Raw genomic sequence first — 24,089 nt, forward strand, 5'->3', positions numbered from 1 at the left:
TGGCACTATGGCTCAAGTGGTAGAGCGCTAGCCTTGAGCTGAAGAGCTGAGGGACAGCGCCCAGGCGCAGAGTTCAGGCCCCACAACCGGACCCCAAAAAAAAAAAAAAAAGTTCAAAGCCAGACGAGGCAGACAAAATCACAAGTGTCTTATAGCCAATTAACCAGGAGAAACAGGAAGTGGATGTATGGCTCACATGGAACAGTACCAGCCTTTAGCAAAAGAGCTAAGTAAAAGCACAAGGCCTTGAGTTCAAGCCCCCGTACTGGTGAGTGCTCTCACACTCTCTCTCATACTCTGCCTCTGTCTCTGTCTGTCTCTCTCTCTCATATGAATCCATAAGTAAAACACTGACACCTCACAGGATAATTTCCAAAAGATACAAACAATAAAAGAAAGAAAAGCAATTTAGGAAAATGGGGCATATGTCCAGCTTCAATAATGAGCACAATTAACCAACCAATGCTGGCCTGCTTGTCACTTAACAAATGATCAGTCGATATAAACAATAAATATGGAAAGACAAAACATTAGATAGACTCTTGCTGCTGGTAGAATGTTTATTTTTATCCAAGTTTTCTTGGAAGGCAATTTGTCTACATAAAAGAAATGCAAAAACAATATGCATATGCTTCGATTCATTAATTCTAAGATGCTCTCCCAATGAGATCATAAATGAGGACAGAGATTTGCAAAGATACATCGAGTCTAACCGTGTAAAACTTCATATATATTCCCATAATAGGAAAGGCCTGACAATTAATGGTCCATCCATGTGACTGGGGGAACAGGAGGTATGGGTGGGGATAGAACGCAGGGCTTCATGCTTGCTAGACAAGTGCTCTCCCACGTAAGCCAACTCCAGCTGATATTCTGAAGACTGATTTAATGGCATAGGAAAATCCTGACTGCTTTCAGTGTAATGCTGAGAGAAATGGTAAGAGTTCAAATTTTGTTTAAAATTTATGATATATATATATATATGTATATAAAAGTAATACACCAAAAACACTAGCAAGGGCTGGCAAGGTGACTTAGTGGTAGAGTAGTTGCCTAGTATTCATGAAGCCCTGGGTTCGGTTCCTCAGTACCACATAAAAAAGCCAGATGTGGCACTATGGCTCAAGTGGTAGTGTGCTAGTCTTGAGCAAAAGAAGCTCAAGGACAGTGCCTGGCCCTGAGTTCAAGCCCCAAGACTGGCAAACAACAACAACAAAAACACTAACAAATTAGGTAAAGGGATTACCTCACTTTTATAACTAAATAGGAAGTCTTTGGTTTAAGTTTTCATTTGGCTTTGGTTTTGGGTTTCATTTACTTATTTGTTTGCTCTTTTGTTTCATAATACTGGGGACTGAATTCTGAGCCTCACTTGCTAAATAAATGTAATACCACTTTGAGCCACACTTCAAGTCCTCTTGTTTTATATTTTGTTTCTGAGACAGTCTCCCTAACTTTGCCTGGACTGGCCTCAAATCTCAGAATCCCTTGCTTCCTGACTCGATGGGATTATAGGCACACAACACCAAGCCCAGCCTTGGTTTTGATTTTTGCAGTGCAAGAAACAACCTGAATTCTGTACCTGAGAAAGAGCTTAATTGAACCATGAGAAACAAGAGCTCTTCCTCATTGGCTGACTTAAATTTTTTTATTATCTTTATTTGTACAAAGGAAGTGCCATTTAACAAAGCATCTTGATCAGTGTCACCTCCTGCAAAATTCTCACCCTCCTTTGACCCACTCCTTCCCTTTTAATTTTGTGGGTATACAAATGAATCCTTGACTGCATTCCCTACTTCTTCCCCCTTTCATTCCTGTCCCCCTCTCCCCTTGGTCCCAACCCCCTCTTGCGTGCACCCATTTCCTGGTGCTGATTTTGTTTTGCTTTGACCTACTCTTTTGTTGTTGTTGGTCATGGGGCTTGAATTCTGGGCTTGGGTGCTATCCCTGCACTCTTCAGCTCAAAGCAAGTGCTCTAACACTTGAGCCACAGAGTCACTTCCAGTTTTCTAGTGGTTAATTTCAGATGAGTCTCACAACTTTTCTGCCTGGGTTAGCTTTGAACCATTATCCTCAGATCTCAGCCTCCTGAGTAGCTAGGATTACAGGCGTGAACCACCAGCGCCCGGCTGACCTAGTCTTTTGAAACATACTATCTGAGGTCACCATAAGTCAATTATATTTTAGTTCATCCATTTGTAACCACTTGGATACCACCCAATGTGTTTACTTAAAGATTTATAGGTACATTCTACCTATCACAAATGAGGGAAATCATGCAACCTTTGTTTCTCTGGGTCTGGCTTACTTCACTTAATATAATTTTCTAAGTCTTTCCATTTACTTATGAATGATATCCTAATAAATGAGTAAAAGTCCATTATGCTTATGTACCACATTTTCTTATTCCATTCATCCAGTGAGGGGCATCTGGTGGTTTCCACATCTTGGCTCTAGCAAACAATTCTGCAATGAACATGGTTGTGCTGGTGGCTTTACTGTAACCTGGTTTGTGTAACGTTGTTTTTTTTTTTTACAACTTAAAACACCACTTTCATTTTCACCATGGATTCTTCTTGCTCTAATCTGCTACTTCCTAGAAACCATTTTACTTTCTAGAACCTGTAATCCTAGTACTCAGGAAAGTGAAATCTAAAGATCATAGTTCAAAGCCAGCATGGACAGAAAAGCTCATGAGATTCTTATCTCCAATTAATCTCTAAACTGACAGAAGTAGAAGTGGGGATAGAGGGGTAACAAACCAGTTCTGGGCAAAATAGCTAAGGTACAGTGCCTAAGCCATGAGTTCAAGTCCCAGGACTGACGTACACATGGATATATGCACATATGAATACACAGATATATGCACATATGAATACATAAACACACACACACACACACTAATACAGATACACATATATGACTCAAGAGCATTCCCATCCCTTCCTCCATGTGAGAACACAGGAAAACACAGACAACTCTAAACTAGGAAGTACTTCTCACCAGACACCTAACTGGCCTTGAACTTGGACGTCTAGTTCTTCAAAAAGTAAGAAATAAATTTTTGATATTTATCAGCTCAGTTCATGCTATCTTGTGATAATAACTTCACCAGACCAAAGCTGTTTGATCTCATTTTTTTCCAGCTTTCCTTTAGGTACCCTTATCTATAATAAACAAAACTCATAAAAACCCAGGATGTACTGTAGCCCTCCTCCTCCTGGGCAGTTATGAGCAAGTCACTTCAACCCTGAGGCTCAGCTTGTCTAGCTGAGGACAGCTTGGGGACCAGCATACCTACCTGTGGTCATCATAAGCTGTCTACATAAAGCTCTACCAAACCCTAGCCCAGGGCCTGGCTCTCAGTGACCCCAGGAAATGTCAATCCCTCCTCTTAACAGTAATTTCCAGCTTTTTTCTCAGCTCTTTCCTTCTCAGTTCTTTCCCAGCTCTCTTAGCATTTTTTCCTAGCTCTCTCTTTCCCTGCTCTCTTTCCCAGTTCTCTCTCTACCTCTTTCCCAGCTCTTTCCCACCTCTTTTCCTACCTCTCTCTTTCTCAGGTCTTTCCCAGGCCTTTCCCAGCCACGTGGAGTGCCAACCTGGCCTGGTCCCTGCAGGTCTACTGAATAAACCTACCCTTTACCTGAAAAAAAAAGGAGTAATTTCCATATGCAGCTCTTCCCACACCCAGTTTTGAGATTTTGTGTATTTTTGGTCAAAGTCACAGAACAGTTCCAACTATTTTTAAGTGTACTGCTCAAGGACAGCAAGTACATTCATACAGTTGTACAACCATCACCATTATCCATTTCTAGAAGTTTTCCATGATTCAAACATATTATTCATCCATTCACCCACGTTTCACTGGCTTTTACTGGGGCCCTCTGCCAAGAGAAAACATTCTACAGGATGAAAATGGCAGGGGTCTGTCAGGAAGCAGGAAATGGGGCTGGATTTGACCCATGGACAGCCATTGCCAATCCCAGTGTAGTGTGACAGAGCATCCACCCCAGCACCCCTCCTGAACCCAGGGACCATGCTGCTCCTTAGCAAGCATGGATGCCCCGTATGCAATCACAGCACCTACATCATTTATCACATGGCTGGGTGTCACCTGAACCTCTGAGGCCCCTCCTACCTTTCAGCCACATATCTTCTTTTCTCTGAAAGCGACCAGACAAGTAAGGACCTTAGGACTCAAGAATCTTTTTCTGCCAAAATGTTCCTGAAATTGGATGCTCTTGGCTCACACCTGTAATCCTAGTTACTGAGGAGGCTGAGATCTGAGGATCACAGTTCAAAGCCAGCCAGGGCAGGAAAGTCCTGAGACTCTTCTCCAATAAACCACCAGAAAACTGGAGGCAGAATTGTGGCTCAAAGTGGTAGAGGGTTAGCCTTGAGCAAAAGAGCTCAGGGATAGTGCCCAGGCACTGAGTTCAAGCCCCATGACTGACCAGAAAAAAAAATTATTGAAAAATCCCTGAGTCCCCTCACCCTCTTCTTCATACACCCCTCCTCATCTATGGCAAGGCTGGCCTTAGGTGGTCGGTAAGAAAACATGGTAATGATGATGGATATGCCCTGGCTCTTGATGAAAAGCCCTGCAACTGCCCACTTCTGCCAGGCACTTTGGGAGCATGCCTTGTCTCCAGTGGTTCGTAACGGTCGTAATGACCATAATAACCACTCAGCATTCAGACTGTATCCTTCAGCTCCCCACCACTGGATAAATGTGAATGCATCCCCACAATACCCCTACCACAATGCCTCCAAGTGCCATGAGAGAAATTATATTTTCAAAAGCCCTAAGAACTCAGAGCAGAAACGTACAAAAGGCCTCTGAATGAATCACAGATTTCAGGGGTCAGTGCAGGCTAAGAATGGCCTAGGAATAAACATCTACCTTGCCAAATTCTCCTGTTCATTGCCGGGGAAACCAACAAGAGCATGGAAACGCCTCCCTGGAGGTGCTGGGGAGGCCCTGGCTACTACAGAAACTCTGTGTCCAGCAACCCTCAGCTCTGGTGTTGGCACCAGCATCCTCACCCTGTCCTGCCCAACCTCCCTCCTTCCTGTACCATCCTGTCTCTTCTGCCAAGGGTGGGTCAGCCAGTCCAGTTGGCTGGGAGGCAGCTTAGCATACCCCACTCTACAGCAGGGCCAGCTCTTTGGGAGCAAGCAGCAGAAGCTATGTGGGGAGTGTTTTCCTACTTCTTAAAACAGCCCCCAATTTCATCCCCATCTCTTCTTCGTCTCTGGCTCCATTCACAGAGCATATATCCGCCATAGAGCATAACACTTGACAGGCCAGGCTGGGGACAACTGCACTGGTTACAAGATAGCATCCCAGGTGAACCCCTCAATAATTCTCCAGCCTCCCTGGTTAACCTCTTTTTCACCAATGGGAAAAGCGACGTCAGAAAGCAATGTGAGTCTGCAAAATGAGGAGCCATCCTGACTTCTGGCATTCCCGACCTTCTGGTCTTGAAACCTAACCCCCATGCACTGGTATTAAGGGGCCCGGAGGGGTTGGGGATTTAGTTCAGAGGAAGAGAACTTTCCTAGCAAGTGCAAGGCCCTGAGTTCAGTCCTCTATAATATGCATGCACACATGCATGCATGCGCACACACGCATACACACACACACACACACAGAGGTGAGGCAGCCTACTAGGGATAGGGTTAGTGACTGGAAGAGACCAGGGAGTCCATGCTGTGCCTTTTGGCCATGTTGAGGGTACAGCAGGGAGGTGTCATGTATTAAAGAACCACATCCAGAACCAGAATCTGCCTACACCTCAACCTTAGACTTTCAGCCTCAGGAAGGGTGAACAATAAACACTAGTTTATGGCATTTTGACAGCCACCTGTGGGGACTACAAGAGGCAACATGTGAGTGGTTTTAACAACTCTGCAAGCAGCAGATTGTGGGACATGAAACATGCACATCACGTTAGCTGCAGGAACAGAGAATACTACACAGCCGACAAAAAAAGAGCTACCGGGAATCACAAGCCATCAAGAAAAAGCAGACACAAAAGATTCACAGGACCACAACTTACCTGAGGGTAAAAATAAAAAAAATAAGCAAAATTAGGCAGTGCCATCTAGAAACACATAAATATACAGCAAAACCAGATTGTGCGAAAGGTTACCATGCACAGTTGGGTGCTCCTGGGTGTAGGAGTGCTACTTATTAATGCACTGTTCGCAATGCTTGTCATATTTTACAATTACACAGTGACCAAAATGGAACCAAGAAACCGTGTGACTGCTGGTCATGAATCCTTTATAGTGATTTCTGATCATCAGTCCTTCATAACTAACCAGGCAGCCTGCCACCATGCCCATAAATGGGAAGAGCATCTTCCCACACTTAACTGTTGCTTACAGGAGAGCTGAACGTAGTCACGTGGCTCTCATCACTGCCCAGGCAGCCTGGGCTGGTCTTCATCTCCTAATCTAGCAAGGAATAGAAAGGACGCCTCCTGGTCCACAAGTCCTTGTTGAGCTGTCTATAGCCTCAGCACAGGGCCAGGGAAGTTGCCTTTAATCCCAAGGGCTATTTATGGGCCATCAGATCCCAGCCAGACCTTCAGCTCTCCTAGAAGTCTGGCTTTCAGTCTCCTCATTTACATGATCCAACCGAAATCTGACACAAAGGGCTGCCGGGCAGAAGGGGAAAGGCAGAAAAAAAGGTGCAACCTCATGCCTAGGGCACGGGACTGTGCCTTGATCTAGCACAAGCCCAAAGGCCAGCCTCCCCATGTGGAGAGGAGGAGGCAGGGAATTGGTTAGTGGTAGTGATGATAAGCTGTGGGGGGGGGCGGTGTCAAGTCTCCTAGGGCTGTGTAGACTTTGCCTTCTGATGGGTCAGGCTTCAAAAATGGCAGTTTTTCTGCTTAATGTTCATGTGGCCTTATAAAATTTCAAACATCTAGCCAGGCACCAAGGTCTCCGCCTGTAATCCTAAACTACAGGAGGGGATGGAGGTTTGAGGCCAGCCTGGGCTGAAGAGTTCATGAAACCCCTTCTGAACCCATAGCTGGACACAATGGCACGTGTCTGTCATTGCAGGAATGACAGAAGTTTAAAAATAGGTAGATCATGTCCATATGCATGCCTGAGCATGTTGATTTCAAAAATAGCCAGCCAAATACAAGGCTGGAGTACCAGCCCAAGGCTCTGAGTTCAAACCCAGATTCTACCCAAAGGCCAAAAATAAAAGAATAATAGGAGAAAAATATCAGCATTTAGGGTTTCTTATCTGCAGTAAGTCCAAGATAATTGTGCCAGGAATGATGGTTCACACCTGTAATTCCAACTAAGCAGAGAGGGGGATCCTAAGTTTAAGGCCAGTCCAAGCAAAGTAAAGCAAAAGCCAAAGAGCTTAGGATATAGACCAACTGGTGGATTACTTGCCTAGAAACTTAGGCCATGTATTCAATCCTCAGTACTCCTATATACACAAAGCAAATTCAGGGTAATTGCTCCTAGTTTTCACCAAAAAAAAAAAAGAAAGAAAGAAAGAAGAAGAGAGGGAATTGTCATAATGCTTCGGAAACACAGAAAGTTCCTGTTTGGATGGGGGTGGGGAGAAATACCAAGCTCTTTTTTCTTCCTATTCTTACAACATAACTCAGAACATGTCAGTAAATGAGCGGGGAGGGGTGCTTTCTCAAGTAGACACAACACAGTGTCCTACCACTAAATTCTGACACTGTCAGGAGATAGCCTAGACCCCACAGGAGAGAGCTTGGGTCCCCCTAAGTGTGTTCCCATCCAGATGCTAAGCATAAGCCGTAGGCTGCCCACAACTAACCCCAGCTTAGAGGCAAACTAGAGGTTCTCATGACTCCTTTTCCTTTCTCAAGTAATTTGTTAGAGTGGTTCACAGACTCAAGGAAACATATTTATCATTATTCTGTTAGTAAAGGATGGGGTCAGATGAAGAGCTATGCCTGGGAAGGAGTGGGGAGAGGAGACAGGGAGCTAAGAGTTCAGAAACCCAAGTTAACATCTAAATGTTAAAACAAAAGAATTCTTCCAAACCCTTTACCTACAAGGGCTTTTGAAGTTCTATCTCAGGAAGTAGAGACAGTTGTCCATGCTGGAGTTTAGATATGTCCAAAAGGCTCAGGTCCCAAAGGTCTGGTCCCCATTAGGTGGCACTACCAGGAGGGGATTGGATCTCAAGGGTGTTAACCTCATCAGTGGATTAACCCATGGATGAGGCAATCAATTAGGAGACTAGATCACTGCGGGTATGGCCTGGAAGGGTCTGTCCTTGGCTCCTGACCCCAGTTCTTTCTCAGCTGCCATAATATGAGCGAAGTATTTCCTTCTACCATGATGCTATGCTCCTCAGGCCTTCACCAAAGAATGCAACCAGCCCATGGGGGATGGGAAATGCGAGACCTTCAAGCTTCCGCCTTGAGGTTAGTTTTTATTTTAAAAAGACATTTTGTCATCACAATGAAAAGTGGCTACCACAAATACTTATATTTCACGTGTTCAACAAAACTTACTACTTAATAAAAATGAATGGATTCCCTGTGGTGAAGAATAAAGGACTTTTGCTTCCTGGCCCGCTTCTTAGCCCTGGCACAGCTGCCTGACTTGACACAATTCTTCCTCCTTTCTTCCATTGCACTGGGAGAGTGAAACAGCTTCAACTCTCAGAATTGTCATTCCATAAGACTGAACCACATAGGCAGAGAGAATTCCTCTCCCTCACCATGCTGAATGGTGAAGAGAAAGGACATTCAAAGCTTAAAGAAGGTGAGTGGTCAACCTGTGAGCCACGGTGATTCAGACAAAACTGCAATTTAGATCTTTCCAAAAACCAACTTTAGATATTCCCACTTCCTTCTGCTGCAAAACTACTCTTCGAGGAAATAAAACATGCTTAACTAAAAACTGGGTGAAAAACACACACACACACATACACACACACACACACACACACACACACACACACACACACACACACACACACACCACAAACCAAGTCAAGAAACAAACATCTTAGATCCAACACCCCACCAACCAACTTGTCATCAATGGTCCACTTTCATGAAACCTTCATGCTTTAGATTTCAACTCTTTGAGCCAAATTCTCCACTATCTGGTTTGGGCATCACATGTCAAATGGAAACCCTTTCCAATGGTTTCAATTTCAAATAATATTCTTCATTGAGTGGTAACAGAGACACCTTCTTTTTCCTTCCTTTCTTTCTTTTTTAAACAAATTTCACCTGTATGATATATAGCCAAGACCCCAGGATACGGAGCAGGGTTTTTATTTTTTACAGAGGAAGGTTTTTATTTTTTACAGATTTCCACAGTGCTTGCCCATCCTTTTCCTAATGATCCCCAACTAGTGTTTTAAAAGCAGGTACTAGAAGCAATGAAAAGGAAAAACAGTCCTTATATCACCCTGCACCAGAATCAACCCCAAATGGATCAAAGACCTCGAAGTCAAAGCAGACACCTTGAAAACATTACAGAAAGGAATAGGTGAAACTCTAGGGCTCCTTGGCACAGGCTGAAATTTTCTTAATAGAGACCCAGAAACACAACAAAGAAAGGCTGGACAAATGGGATTGCATGAAACTGCAGAGCTTCTGCATGGCAAAGGACATAGGTAGCAAGGTCAATAGAAAGCCCACAGATTGTGAGAAGATCTTTACTAGCCAAACAAGAGACAAATATATATCTCAATATATCTATCTATCTATCTTTATATATATCGCAAATATATATCTCAAATATACTTGGAACTCAAAAAATTAAATCAAATCCCTCAACAACAAATCCTCAAAGAAACAATTGCCCACTTAATAAGTGGGCTAAAGACTTACAGAGAAACTTCTTTGAACAGGAAATAAGAATGGCTAAAGACATATGAAGAAATGCTCAACTTCTCTGGCCATAAAAGAAATTCAAATCAAAACAACATTAAGATTCCACCTCACCCCAGTTAGAATGGCTATTATCAAGAAATCTAGTAACAGATGCTGGAAGGGATGTGGCCAAAAGGGAACCCTACTGCATTGTTGGTGGGAGTGTAAACTTGTTCAACCACTTTGGAAAGTAGTATGGAGGTTCCTCAAAAGACTTCACATAGAGCTCCCCTATGACCCAGCAATCCCACTTTTTTACCCAAATGATCACAAACAAGGCCATACTAAGGCTACCAGCACAACTATGTTTATCTCAGCATTATTTACCATAGCTAAGATAGGGAACCAACCCAGATGCCCCTCAGTAGATGAATGGATCAAGAAAATGTTGTATTTGTGTGTGTGTATGTATGTGTGTGAGTGTGTATATATACATACATATATATACACACACAATGGAATTCTATGCCTCCATCAAAAAGATTGACATCGCCCCATTTGTTAGGAAATGGAAAGACTTGGAAAAAATTATATTAAGTAAAGTAAGCCAGGCCCAAAGAAACATAGGTCCCATGGTTCCCTTATTTGCAATAACTAGCATATGTCTAGGACAAGCAGAAAAGCTCAAAAACTATGTACATATGACCATATATGATGATGCTAAGCGAAATGAACCCCAAGATATGGACACAAGTGGTTTTATCTTTCTTGCTGTTGATTTTAGTATATTTATAATGTACTACATGACTTTTTTGTTTCTTTTGTATGTTCTTCCCCCATGGTATAACCCGTTTTCCACTGTATTTGATTCCTGTGCCTTGCATCTTTTATATACATTTTTTCTAATTTGGGGAGCGGAAGAGAAATAACAAAATGCTTAAATAAGGATACAGGTTGACCCATTGTAACAATGAGATGTACGAGACACTATGTTGAAAACAAACTTTACAACTTGGGCAGAGGTAGATTTGGGAAGGTGGAGGAAAACAAAGGAGGTGGTAACAAATCTGGATAGGAAATGTACTCATATTACTCATGTAACTGTAACCCCTCTGTACAGTATCTTTACAATAAAAAATATATTCAAAAAAAGAAAAGGAAAAACCAGTGGCCCTCACGCACTGAACCTCCCTGCACCCCCTTCTTGAGAGCATGCAGTGGTACCTACCATGATGGTATGCTCAGGAAACTTGGCCCGGACCAGTTTCACAAATTCCACAAAATGTTCTGAATACCCATTGGCCACATCCAGGCAAATAAACTTCACCTGGGGGATGGCACCCAGGATGCTGCTCATCTTTTCCAGATCATTCTGCCCACTTCCTGAGCTCACAGCTACATGCTGTATCAAAATGAATGAGGAGAGGCATGAAGACATATTGTCAGTACATATGCTGACAAAATGACAACCCTTTGTGATTTACCCTGAGCAAACACAAGAGACCTGCTCAAAGCCAGGTGACCATAGAGGGAGAGGAGACTTAGTCCCTAAACCATCTAAACTCTGATCTGTTCTCTTTTCTACCCCTGAACCACAAAGATCCTTAAACCTGGACCCCCAACCACAAAATCTTTCAAAAAACCTTGCCCCCAACCTCTATTTCATCTTCTCAAGCTTTTGGTGTGGAACTCTGAGTCATGTAGCTAGTTGTACATAAACATCTTTGCAGAGAAACTTTGAGGACAACTGAGAAAAAGAGAAGTTTCCAGACAATATAAAGGGATGCTGGTCACTCTGAAACTGGGACCTCACCCCCAACACTACCTTATTTAGGGAGCAGCAGCTACAGATCAGATCAAAGATTTTTTTTTTTGAGGAGGGGAGATGTTCTGGCTCTGGGGCTTGAACTCAGGGCCCAAGCAATGTCTCTTAGCTTTTTCTGATTCAATGCTAGCACTCCAGCACTTGAGCCACAGCTCCACTTCTGGCTTTTTAGTGGTTAACTGGAGATAAGAATCTTGAAGATATTGTTACCCAGGCTGGTTTTAAACCACAATCCTCAGATCTCAGCCTCTTGAGTAGTGAGGATGACAGGCATGAGCCATAGCATCTGTACCCAAGAAAATTTTCTAATCACAAATGATGTGAACAGGTGCAACTCTGACTTCAGAGACCTCCGGCCAGCCTATACTACAAGGAAATTCATGGGAGTTATAACAAGGCTGTGTATTATCATATTTTCTTTTTGTCTGAGACTGGGATACAACTCAGTACCTGATGCTTTCACTCACTGGCTAGTGCTCTACCAACTGAGCCGTGCCTCCAAACCTGTGTTATCATTTTAAAACTGCTTCATTATTTGGACCCACCTTGAGATATAATGACATACAATTTACCTACAGTGCACTATCAATGGTTTTGAACATACTCAGAGCTTATAATCTTCATATCACAATTAATATTTTACAACATTTCCATAGTTTTCAAGAAGAAACTCTCACACTTTCTTTTGCCATCTCTTTCCTTCTCTTCACAGGGAACCACTAACTTATTTTACATCTCCACAGATTCTGGCTAATCTGGACAACTTAAATCGGTGAAATCATAGATTTGGCCTTCTGTATCTGGCTTCTTCCCTTAGCAAAATGTTCTCAAGATTCATCCATGTTGCAGTATGAGTCAGTACTTTATTCCTTTACATACTGAATAATATTCCATTATACAAATCCTGTTTGTCAGCTGTTGGACATTTTGTTGTTTCTACCTTTGGGTTATGATGAATCATACAGCTATGAATAATCATGAATTTTGGGCAAATACTTGTCTGCAGTTCTACTGCATCTGTATCTACAAATACATTACTGGGTCTTGTGATCATTCTGAAGTTTACCATTTTGTGGAATGGCAGCCTGGTTTCCATAGAAGCTGTACCATTTCACCTTCCCGCCTTCCATGCATGAACCTTCCAATTTCTCCACCTCCTAAAAACACTTATCTGTCTTTTTTGCCCTGGCAATCCTAGCAGCTGGATTATTAACTCAAAAACAACTTGCTAGCATTAGATCTTTTTCCTTTCTTCCTTTCCTTTCCCTTCTTTCCTTCTTTCCTTCCTTCTCTCTTTTCTTCCACCTTGCCTTCCTTCTTTCCTTCTTTCCTTTCTTAAGACTGGGTTTTATCCTAAGCCAAGGCTGGCCTGACACAATCAATTCTCCTGCCTCAAGCTACCCAGTAGTAGAATTACAGATGAGTGTTGCCATAGCTAGTATCAGATGGTTTTTTTTCTACAGCAAGAAGACACATTCATGCTGGATCCACCCTAAAACACTTGGCAGGAAACACAAGTCTTCTCCCAAGCTCTGGTAATATAACACTTCACCTTCCTCAGGAGGTTACGAAATGGAGTCCCTTTCTTCAACACTGTCCTGGCAATGGCAGAGATCCCCTGCCTGTTCTGTGTCTGTACTTCAGATGCTCTTGGAGAGCTGGGTGTCTCTTCCCCCTGGACCCCCGTCATTTCAATCTGGGCTGTGGTCTTACCTGCAGGCACTCAGGGTGATTGGTGGCAAACTGCTTCCAGTCATCCAGGGTGTAATGTTTATGGACTGCCGTAAACAAAGAATGCTAGGAAACAGAACAGTGAGGTTAGGCAGAAGCCAAGGGAGGCCTCTGCCCTCCTCCAGCTGCAGATAGGGAGAAAACAAGACAAAAGCACCTGTCCCGCCTCCTCAATTCACACTTCATTGGCTATGGGTAGGAGGCCAAAACACAAAGAGGCGTTAACTAGTAAAATCACAAAACTGTTTCCCATTCTAATCTGATTGGACAGTACAGCCTTCAGGACCCTTAAGGCTCATCCAAAAGACAAAGGAGGGCTAAAGAGGTTCTCAGAGCTCGGTCCACACCTAACTTAAGCAAAGAGCTGCATAGATGGCCCAAAAGAAAACTGGTCAGGACCTCGGCCCAGAAGGGCCATCTTAAGACAAATTTCTGCTTCAGAACCCTGAAGGATCGTGCCTATATCTTAAACCTTTTTCTTGTCTTTATAACCTAAAGACTTCTTGCTAAAAGCTACAACTACCAGGCAATTGGGGTTCTTCAAGGTGGGAATAACATAAACTATACTCATAAACCTCTGACTACTAACCTAGCCTCTACCTCCACTGTGTGCTAATGTGTGGCAAATATTATTTCATTTAATTCTCAAGAGCAACTGTGACTGGTGTTAATAGCTTCCTGGATAGGAATGGAGCTTAAGAAATTTAGCAATTACTGGTCTGAATCAGACTCAACTGACAATAGAGTTCATCTCCTTCAGATGGAGCAAGGCCTCTGTCCTGACTCCTGAGTGCCTGTTTCCTTGCACAATGTCTTATTCAAATTTCACAACTTTATTAATTTGTATGGATCCTAGAAATAGACAGTGATAGCACTCACACATGGCTGTTAGCTATGTCAGCTATCAGCACAGACTGTCTCATTCCTGGAAAACCTTTCTCATGAAAATGGAGGGTAGATGGATGAACATAGCAAGCTCTAGGTTTTTCTTCCATACGCTAACAATCTGATATCAACAAGTTATTGATCACTCTCTCTGTTAGCTTTCTGTCCTATCACAAAGTGCCCAAGATAATTCACTTCTAACAAGGAAAAATGTATTCTGGTTGGATGTTCTAGTCCATGATCAATCCAGCCCCATTCTGGGGTGAGGCGACACACCTTGGGGGACGTGTGTAGCAGAACAAAACCATTCCCTCATGAGCCAGGGGGTCAAAGAAAGCAAAGAGATGCTGGAAGGGAATGCCTTCAATGACCCAAAGAGCTCCTGTTAGGCCCTATACCTCAAGGCTCTACCACCCTCCAAAAGAACTAACCTGGTGCTTCACATATGAACCTCTAGAGGAAACCTAGCCAACCAGCATATACTACTATATAATTCACCAGCAGATGGCTGAGAATGTGGCTTAGTGGTAGAGTGCTTGCCTAGCATGTATGAAGCCCTGAGTTCAATTCCTCAGTACCACATAAACAGAAAAAGCCGGTGATGGCACTGTGGCTCAAGTGGTAGAATGCTAGCCTTGAGCAAAAGAAGCTTACGGACAGTGCCCAGGCCATGAGTTCAAGCCCCAGGACTAGCAAAAACCAAAAAACAAAAAAATAGAACAAAAAATTCACCAGTAGTGATCCAAAATTCACCAGGGCTTTAAGCCAAAAGACAATGCCACTGATTGAATAGTCAGGTGAAGTACTCCCTACTCTAATTTTTTGAGCTCCCAATTTGACAATCTTTTCCTACCAATCACTGATCAGTGCTAAGTCTCGGCACTTCCTGTGCTTAGACTTGCTGCCCACAGTAAGAAGCTCTTTCAACTAACTGATTTACCTTACACTGAATTACAACAGTTACAAAAATACATATAGCCTCTAGATCCACCAGCAGCCACTAGCTCGTCCTATCTAGAATGTGTAAGACACTCTGTGCTAGGGTAGTCAAAAGGGTTTGCCTATGAGGGGCTTATCTTCATTTTTCCAAAGGCCAAGACTAGCTTTATAAGCCAACTAGAAGTTGGCTAAAAGAACAGTAACTTGAGAGGTAAATCCCTTATCTGGGAGCAAGAAACCCTCTCTGCCTCAGTTCCTTTATCTATAAAAGGAACCTATCTAATGGTGTAAAAAACACCACTTAGGACAAGGGCTATAGCACAGGCTGCAAGTACAAAGCTACTTTTTTGGTGGTACTAGAATTTGAACTCAAGGACTTGTGCTTGTTAAGCAGGTGCTCTACTGCTGAGCCACACCTCCAGCTTTCTTGCCTTAGTTTAAAAGGCAAAGTCGCTGTTCTATAACCAGGCACTCCTCATATTGTATTTCTTCTTTACACTCTCTTTTCCCAACACAGCACTAGCATTTTGAAGGCACTTTCCTAGATCACCTCAGGGTGTTCCCAGAACCTACCCATCCTGACTGAAGAGACTAAGACAAAAATCTGTCCCCTAGCAGTAACAATCGGACTCAGGGCAAATGCAAGTTTCTGAACAAGGCTGTGGTGGATGCTTGGCAAAAACCCATCCATACTGCAAACAGTATGGGGAGGTGGGGAGGAGAGAGAAGAGAGACCGTGTCTCACCTGCGACATGACAACTGCCATCTCAAATGTCCCCACGGTGTCCATGTTGGCCACGATGATAGGAATTCCTGAGTAGGTCTGTTTTGAGTTGCGAAAGGTAAATGTACGCTCAAGATCCACCTGTTGGCAAAAAAATAAAATAAAAGCAAATGAGTTTCTGCTCTCTGCAATGACGTGTGCAGAATCCCAGTGCTCAGAGCAGCAGGAAGAACGCATCACTTGCCTCTCCAATCTCACTGTCTTCCACTGCCTGCCTGATTCCTGCTGACTCTAAACACATATGGAATGCTTCCCCTACTTTCCAAGGCCAGGAAGGCCCATTCCCTTTCCAGAAAAATCCACACCACTCTTCCTAACCAATAGTGACCCTGAAGCTGTCAGAATCCCTGCCGTCTCTCCCCTTTCACCTGGACCCACACACCAGATTTACCCTGCAGTCAGTCCCAAACCTGTAATCCTTCAGCCTTCCAACCTCCACAGCTGTTTTGTAATTCTGAGCATCTTTCAAAGAGCTGGGGAACTGCCTTCTGACCATATGTTTCTTTGACTGGCAAACAGCTGGGGGGAGGGCCTCCAATTCTACTGGAACTCTGACTCTGGGGTACTTAGGACTATCAGCTGTCAAGAATCCAGAATGCTAGCTTAGCCAGTGGATTTAGCAGAAACAGTGTGCCAGGGCTAGACACTCAAACAGTCAGCAGATGCAGAGTTACTTCTATAACCCAGACAGCAAGTCCTGGGTTGATCAGACAGGCTGCCCCCTATTGGCTCCACTTCTGGCTGTGTTTGGTCCAATGCAGGACAGATGCATGAGAGACTGCAGAGAAGATGAGAGAAAAGTCAGGCCCAGACCCCTCTCTCCCAGTCCCTTTGGTCCCAGGTAGAGTCTCCAAAGCAGCTGTGTCTCCTTCAGATCTGGGTGGTCCTAGTGAGACCAGTCCCTCTGGGAAGCATTCTTGTTCTTGCTAATCTCTGAGTCACCTGAATACCTCACTGAGTACCTTGGTGTGTTTAGTACTCCATGAAAAAGGGCAGCTTTGAGGATAAACTCTTCATTTCTAGTAATTTAATTTTTTTGGTTGGTCATGGGGCTTGAACTCTGGGCCTGGGCGCCGTCCTTGAGCTCTTCAACTCAAGGCAAGTGTCTACCACTTGAGCCACAGTGCCACTTCCAGATTTATGGTGGTTTATTAGAGATAAGAGTCTCAAAGACTTTCTGCCCGGGCTGGCTCCTGAGTAGCTCCTGAGTAACTAGGATTGCAGGCATGAGCCACTGGCACCTGGCTTCGTTTCTGGTCATTTCTATAAAGCAGATTCATGGCATAGGGAATACAGCTCAGTGGTAGATCATATTCTTGACACACATGAGCTCCTGGGTTCAATACTCAGTGCCCACCTTACCCCCAATGGTGACATAAAGTAGATTCTACACAGTATTTAATGGCCTGAATTCAATGGCCTGCTTGGAATATTCTGCTTGGTTCATTTCCTTGTCTGGACACAAGCACACAAACCATAATATAAGTGCTGGCCTCAGGTGAAACACAGGCACCTAAAATGGTCAAGAACTCACTGATGGCGTCCTAACCTACCAACCATAAACATGTCCTACTCAGGTCTATCTTGAGCTTCTATTCTTTTTCATTTGATTCAACTTGCACTGACTTGATACAACCTGCACCAAATCAGAGAGTATGGGGCAATGTCAGACTTTCACTGCTGTCACTCCCCCAGCACAGGCCATGCTGGCTGAGCCAGCAGTCAACCAGGGGAGATGAGTAGCTGCCAGAGCATGACTATGTGATAGTGTCTCACCCCCTTCTCCATCATTGTCATGATGACTCTGCCTCCACAAAAGCCAGTTCTGCTGACATTCTGCAAGATAGCTGTGGCGTCTGTTAGTTGCAACCTTCTGTGCTGCTAATGGCCTGCCTGTCTTAAGCCAATCAGAATTCCTTGGCCTAAAACTCCTCTTGCTCTCCTCCAAGACTCACAGGGAGAGTGCTGCTTCAGTCTGCGCCTAGCTGAGATCACAACAGCGTTTTCTTGGCACCCTAAGTCTTATCAGCAGTCAAAAAAAAAAGTCATCCTTGAGGATGAACCTCTCCCTTTTATTTTTCCTCTGGTAATTTCCTAAGACAGATTTTCTTGGGGGTGGTAAGATAGTTCAGTAGTAGAACACCTACTTAGTATGCAGAAGGCCCTGGGTTCAATCCCCAGTGCTCACTCACCCTCTATGATATAAGGCAGATTCTTTATAATACTTAATTCTATGAATGAGAAATGAAATTATCTTTCCCAACCTAATCTACCCAGACACACACACACACACACACACACACACACACACACACACACATCCAAACAGACCACTTGCTACTGGGAGATAAACAAGTACTCCAGCCTCCCAGGAACACAACTTGGCATTTAATCTGCCACAGCTGGTCAGTATGGCTAATACATCAGCTCAATTCCCACCCTAATAAGGCTCACTGGCAAGGTGCAAAAAGTAACAAATTTCCCTCCCTCACTGCTGCTCTTCCAGATGCTCTTCCAACATCTTGGTGTTTCAAAAGTATACACCTGAGATAAACGGCAGGGCTCGGGGTACAGACACAAAGCTTTGAGTTCAAACACCACTATTCACACACACACACACACACACACACACACACACACACACACACCAGACACCTGTCAGATATCTAAATTATTCAATGTTACAAGCTCATAAACTGCCATATAAAATGTTCTCTACTTTCCTCCTCCTAAGAAAAGCAGTGTCATTCTCCAATAGAAAAGTGCCAGAAGTTGGTGGCTGGGGAAGCCAGCCCTGGCCCTGGCCCCAATCATACTTCCTTCCCCTCCACCCAAATACTTAGGTTTGAAATATAAATAATCCAGCCTGCACATGAAGCTCTATGCACATTCACATGCATGCCCACAGACAGCTGACACTTGGCCCTATCTGGAGTGAGAGAGCTTTATCCTTCTCACTCCAGCCAGCCTTGGGGGAAACACACATGGAAAAATGACTTGTGAAGGCCTTAGAGCCAACCTGGAGCTGGACCCTGGTGTCTCACACCTGTAAACCTATCTACCTGAGGACCCTGGTGTCTCACACCTGTAAACCTATCTACCTGAGAACCTGAGACGAGGAGGATCATCATTGGAGGCCAGCCTGCACAGAAAAGTCCACAAGACTCCTTTCCAATCCAAGAGCTAGGCACATGCCTGTTACCCTCATTATGATGGGGAGCCTACAAATAGGTGGATCATGGTTCAAGTGGTTCACCTAAGCAGGAAGTGAGGCCCTATTTCAAACACAGCCAGCAGAAGACAGGGCTAGGTATGATCAGTGGTAAGAAGGTCTCCTGAGCAAGCACCAGTCCCTGAATTCAAATACCAGTATCCCGCTTGGGATACTAGGGAAGGCACTGAGGATCCCAAGCACCAGTACCACACAACTAGAAGGAATGGTGTAGCCCACTAACCATCACACCCATCACAGAGGGGCTCAGGTGGAAGTGCTTTTTTTTAGATCTATGGATGGCAGGGAGGACAATTCTTTTATCATCTCGATTGGCCAGTATCTGTCTCAGCTGTGTGAATACAGACACTTCCTTTCCTCTGCAATCCTAGTGTCCCAACAAGTAGGGAATGCGTCAGCAATTGGCCAAGATGCAATCTTAAATCTTGGCCACCGGTTTTTCTCAAGTCTGTGCCTTCTGGGCCCCAACCTAGCCCGCCGGGTGTTGATCTAATCCCTAGAAGCTTCTGTTATTTCTCAGACTCCTGAAAAACTCACATGCAGCTTGTCATCAATCCAGAAATCCTCCAAGAGGAAAAGGCAATTCAGGCTTTTTTACTGGCCAGTCCCGGGGCTTGAACTCAGGGTCTGGGCACTGTCTCTGAACTTCTCTAGCACTCTACCACTTGAGCCACAGCATCACTTCCAGCTTTTTCTGTTTATATGGTACTGAGGAATCGAACCCAGATCTTCATGCATGCTAGACAAGCATTCTACCACTAAGCCACATTCCCAGCCCTTGGGGATGACTTCTAAAAGCATGTTCAGGTCATCGGGTTTCATAAATGAAAACCTTCGTGTTGGAGACAATACGTATATTTTAGAGTTATCTCCCCTAAGAGATTCTGATGTACTCGTGACTCAGACTTAAAAGAAAAACTTACAGAGGCTGTCAAACTCAGGGAAAAACTTAACAGAGCCAAACTGGACCTCCCCAAAGTAATGCTGAAGTCCTAACCTCCAGTTCCAGTGTAACCTTATTTGGAAATAAGGACATTACAGATGACCAAGTGAAGAGAAGAGCTCATATTGGCCCCAGTCCAATATGACCAATGTTCTTACAAAAAGAGAAATTCTTGGACACACACAGCAGGAGAACAGGAATCTATAAGACAAAGATACATTTTCTGCCTCACAGCTCTCAGAAGAAACTTAACACTGGCTGAGTGCAGTGGTCTACTCTGTAATACCAGTCACTGAATACAGGGATCAGGAGGATGAAAGTTACCAGCCAGTGCTAGCAAAAAGTTAATGATACATTATCAATAGACAAAACTGGGCATGGTAGAGTATACTTGTAATCCCAGATCTTAAGGAGGCAGAGATAGGAGTGTGATCAAGAGCTGGTTCTGGGCACAAACACTAGAGTTTAACTGGAAAAAAAGAAAGAAAGAAAGCTAGAGGTATGGCTCAATTGTCTAACAACCACAAGGCTCTGAACTCAAAATCTCAGTACAAAAAAAGAAAAAAGAAAAAGAAAAAAACAGAGGGAAGGAATCCTTCAAACACTTTGAACTCGTCAACGTCTAGCCTCCTGGCCACAAGACAATATTTTTTTGCTGTTTTAGCCACCAAGTTTGTTAGGGCAGCCCCAAGAAGTTAATGCAAAGGTTAAATAATAAAATTAGTGACAGCTCAGACAAACCCAGGCCTCCTTTTCCCCAGACAGATCATCTCTCCTCTCAGACCAGCTCTCATTCCCCGGGAGCCAACCATCAAGATAGTGACAGCTAGGTTAGGTATCTCCTTACTGTGGAACCATTATCAGAATCAATGTTGGCCATGTCTTCTCGTCTCTGGACAAGTGGTGATTTTCTTCAATGAACTCTGATAGTCACTTCTCAAAACTAGAGTTTGCAGGAATATGTTTAAAAAACAGAATTCCTACTAGCTTAAGGACTAGAGTAGGATGTTAAGAGGCAGGAATGGTCCCAAGGAAGAAAACCCAAGAGTCAAGAGATGATGTAAGCCCCCTTGTGTATCAGATAAGTCCTTTCTCCATCAACGAATGTCACCTCCTCTGAAAAGATGCTCTAAATGGTCCCCACATAGCCTTGGGCCCCTTGGATCTTCTGATCTAGGGGGTAGACAACTGGCAGGAAGCAAGTCTTGCCTGTACTCTCTGCCTCTGGAAGCTGACCCCAATTCATTGTCTAGGAGGCTTTTGTAAATGGCCCTGCAGGAGGATGAAAGCTCTGAGTGGGAGTCATCCTCTCTCTCTGCATTTCCTGCCAACCACTTGATGGGTCACATCTGACCCATCACTGGGCCTGGGACTTAGCAACGCAATCAAGTCATAACTCCCTTCTCAGCCAGCCTCTGCTCCCTGATGTGCCTGTGCTCTTCTGGATCCACTCAAACCCAAGGGTGTTGGACGTTCACTGTTCAGCTTTGAATTTGCATCCAGGAATTAACTTTGACCAGAGTGCCCACATTCCAAGCGTCTGACCGGGCAATGAAAGGTTTCTATGTGCCTACAGGAAATACCAGGCATCAACAAGCAAACAGAAGAAACACTGAAAAGGGATTAGAAGGGCTCAACTAGATTCCTCCACACCACTGAGGCCAGTAGTCAGATCACTCAAGGTCACCAGGCAGCAACCTCCAGCCTCAGGCAGCGGCGCCATTAAGAGAAAGGAACACCACCACCAGTTAACTCCGGGTTACAACCCCTGGCTGGCAAACACCAGGAACCAACCCTGAAAGGCACAGATTCCGTCTGCAAGGTGTACGCGTATATTACAAGGTGCCATCACCAGCAGGGACAAGAGTGGCACCCATACAAATCACAAAACCAAGTGTTGCATGACACTCTATTGCTCCCTGGAAAGGAATAATTCATTCTATTACAGAACTGCTTAACGTTTTACCTTCTCAAGAGGTTTTCCAGGATGAAAAAAAAAAAAAGATAAAATTGTCTTAAAAATGTCTGTCTCCTAAATAAATGTGGAGCCAACAATTAAAGCACACTGAGGTCATCAAATGATTTGTCTGCTGAAAATTCTCCAGGAGGCCCAACAGCTGTCTTTCAAACTGTTTATTTCTGTTCCCGGAGTTTTTCCAGCTCTTAACACCTGGAAGGACACAATGAAGGGCAGGCACTGGGGCATCTAATCGGGAGAGATAAGGGCCCTCAATCCTTTCCCACCACTTCCACCCCTGTCTAATTCTGGCTCCAGCCGGCCAATGTGGCTTCTTAGAGAACAGGGACTTGGTTGTGCTCATTGGCTAACTGCTAGAGCCCATCGGGATCCAAACTAGTCCTCAGCTGGCTGCCCATGCTGCAGTCAGGTCTGGGCACTGGCATGGAGTCCTTAGCTGAGGGTTTTATTTATGGTCTTGTTTGCTGAGCAGGAGACCTGGAGCTCTGGGCCAGGCAGACGGGCTGGGCTGCCTGCTGTTTAAGGCTGTCTTCTTCCTCCTCAGCTCTCAACAAACCCCAAGGCCAAGCCTCCCTTACCCCCAACACAACTTAACTGCTCCTAGAGGCTCCGTTTAACCCAGGAACGACTTCACTCTTCGGGGACTGTCCTCCCTTCCCCCACGCCAGCCTATTTCCAGCAGTCTCTCCACCTGTTCCAAGGCTCTGATTCTTTTTCACTGGTACAGAACCAGCAAAGCTGGTTCAAATTCGCCCTAACCTCCACACCCTCGCGCTTTCAGCTGCGCGGTGGGAGTGGGGGGGGGGCGCGATCCAGTCGCCGCGGGGCGCCACCAGGAACTGGTCCCCCCCCCAAACTCTGCCACCAGCTTGGGCAAGGCTCCTAAACACTCGGAAAGTAAACCCTGAACTTGATTCCTGGGAGGCTCGGGGTCTGTCAGCGCTGCGGGTGCAATTCTGCCGCAGAACCTGACGCTAAAGCAAAGCCACAGTGTGCCAACCCCAAGAGGCACGGCCCCCCACCCCCACCCCCATCCCAAGGATCTGGGGTTGTTTTTCTCCCCCCCTCCCACCCGAGCTCCCCGGGGTCCCGCTGTCCCTCCACGCGCCTCCTCCCAGCTACCCGGTGCCGTCCACCTGCTCCGCTGCTCGGCCATCAAGTTCAGGGGGACGTCCGCCAGCCCAGCCAGCCGGACCCCCACATTTGGACGATGAGGCCCCAGCTGGCCGCCTTGATCTCCAGCCGGCCGGGTCCTGGCCGGGAATCGGCCGGACTTGCCGTTTCTCAGGTAGGGGAGGAGGGGCGCAGCAGCACCCCAGCCTCCGGCACGGGCCCCCCCCCATGCCATCCCCTCCGCCCACCTCCCCTGCAGCAGCGGGCCGACACGCCCAGCCCGAGGACGGCCTCCCACCTCGGCGCGGCTCTTGAGGCTGCTCCGCTTAGGTCGGAGCAGGACATCCTTGAAGTCTAGCTTGAGGTCTGCATCTATGCGGGGCATGGCGCGGGCCGAGCTCGGAAGACGCCTTCCTGCGGCAGAGGAGGCAGGGGCGGCCGGAGCGCGTGCGTGGTTCGGTGCCAGGGAAGCCGCGCGGAGGTCGGAACGACAGCGGGCCTCGTGGGCACGCCGCGCTCTTATGCGAGCCCCACGCCGCGCCCCGCCCACACCCTCGCCGACTGGGTGGCTTCACCCGGGCCTGGCCTCGCCCAGGTCTGTTCTGGCCCAGCCGGACTCGGCTCTGACTCCGCCCCGTCATGCCCTGGCCCCGCCTCACCTTGTTCTCCAGTGGCTCGGTCCTGACTCCGCCCCACCCTGTTCTGGCTCCGCCCTGCTCTTCTGTTGTCCACTCCTAACTCCGCCCCACGCTGTCTTGACCCCGCCCTTATTTAGCATGAGCCCGCCTTTCTCTGCTGACCCCCCCCTAGCCTT

General features: G+C 45.5%; 1 protein-coding gene across 1 annotated transcript in view; it reads right to left on the bottom strand.

Annotated features, from left to right (window-relative positions):
- Gmpr (guanosine monophosphate reductase) overlaps positions 1-23,750 on the bottom strand; it is a 39,502-nt gene extending 15,752 nt beyond the window's left edge. Inside the window, exons 1-4 of the mRNA XM_013030443.1 lie at positions 23,574-23,750; positions 15,971-16,090; positions 13,384-13,467; positions 11,074-11,247 (exon numbers count right to left, since the gene is read on the bottom strand). Coding sequence (XP_012885897.1) covers positions 11,074-11,247; positions 13,384-13,467; positions 15,971-16,090; positions 23,574-23,660 — 465 coding nt within the window. The 5' untranslated portion in view covers positions 23,661-23,750. The remainder of the gene's footprint in view (positions 1-11,073; positions 11,248-13,383; positions 13,468-15,970; positions 16,091-23,573) is intronic.
- Between the last annotated feature and the right edge of the window lie 339 nt (positions 23,751-24,089).

This window comes from Dipodomys ordii, unplaced genomic scaffold, assembly GCF_000151885.1.
Source record: "Dipodomys ordii isolate 6190 unplaced genomic scaffold, Dord_2.0 Scaffold130, whole genome shotgun sequence".
Taxonomy (NCBI): Eukaryota; Metazoa; Chordata; class Mammalia; order Rodentia; family Heteromyidae; genus Dipodomys; species Dipodomys ordii.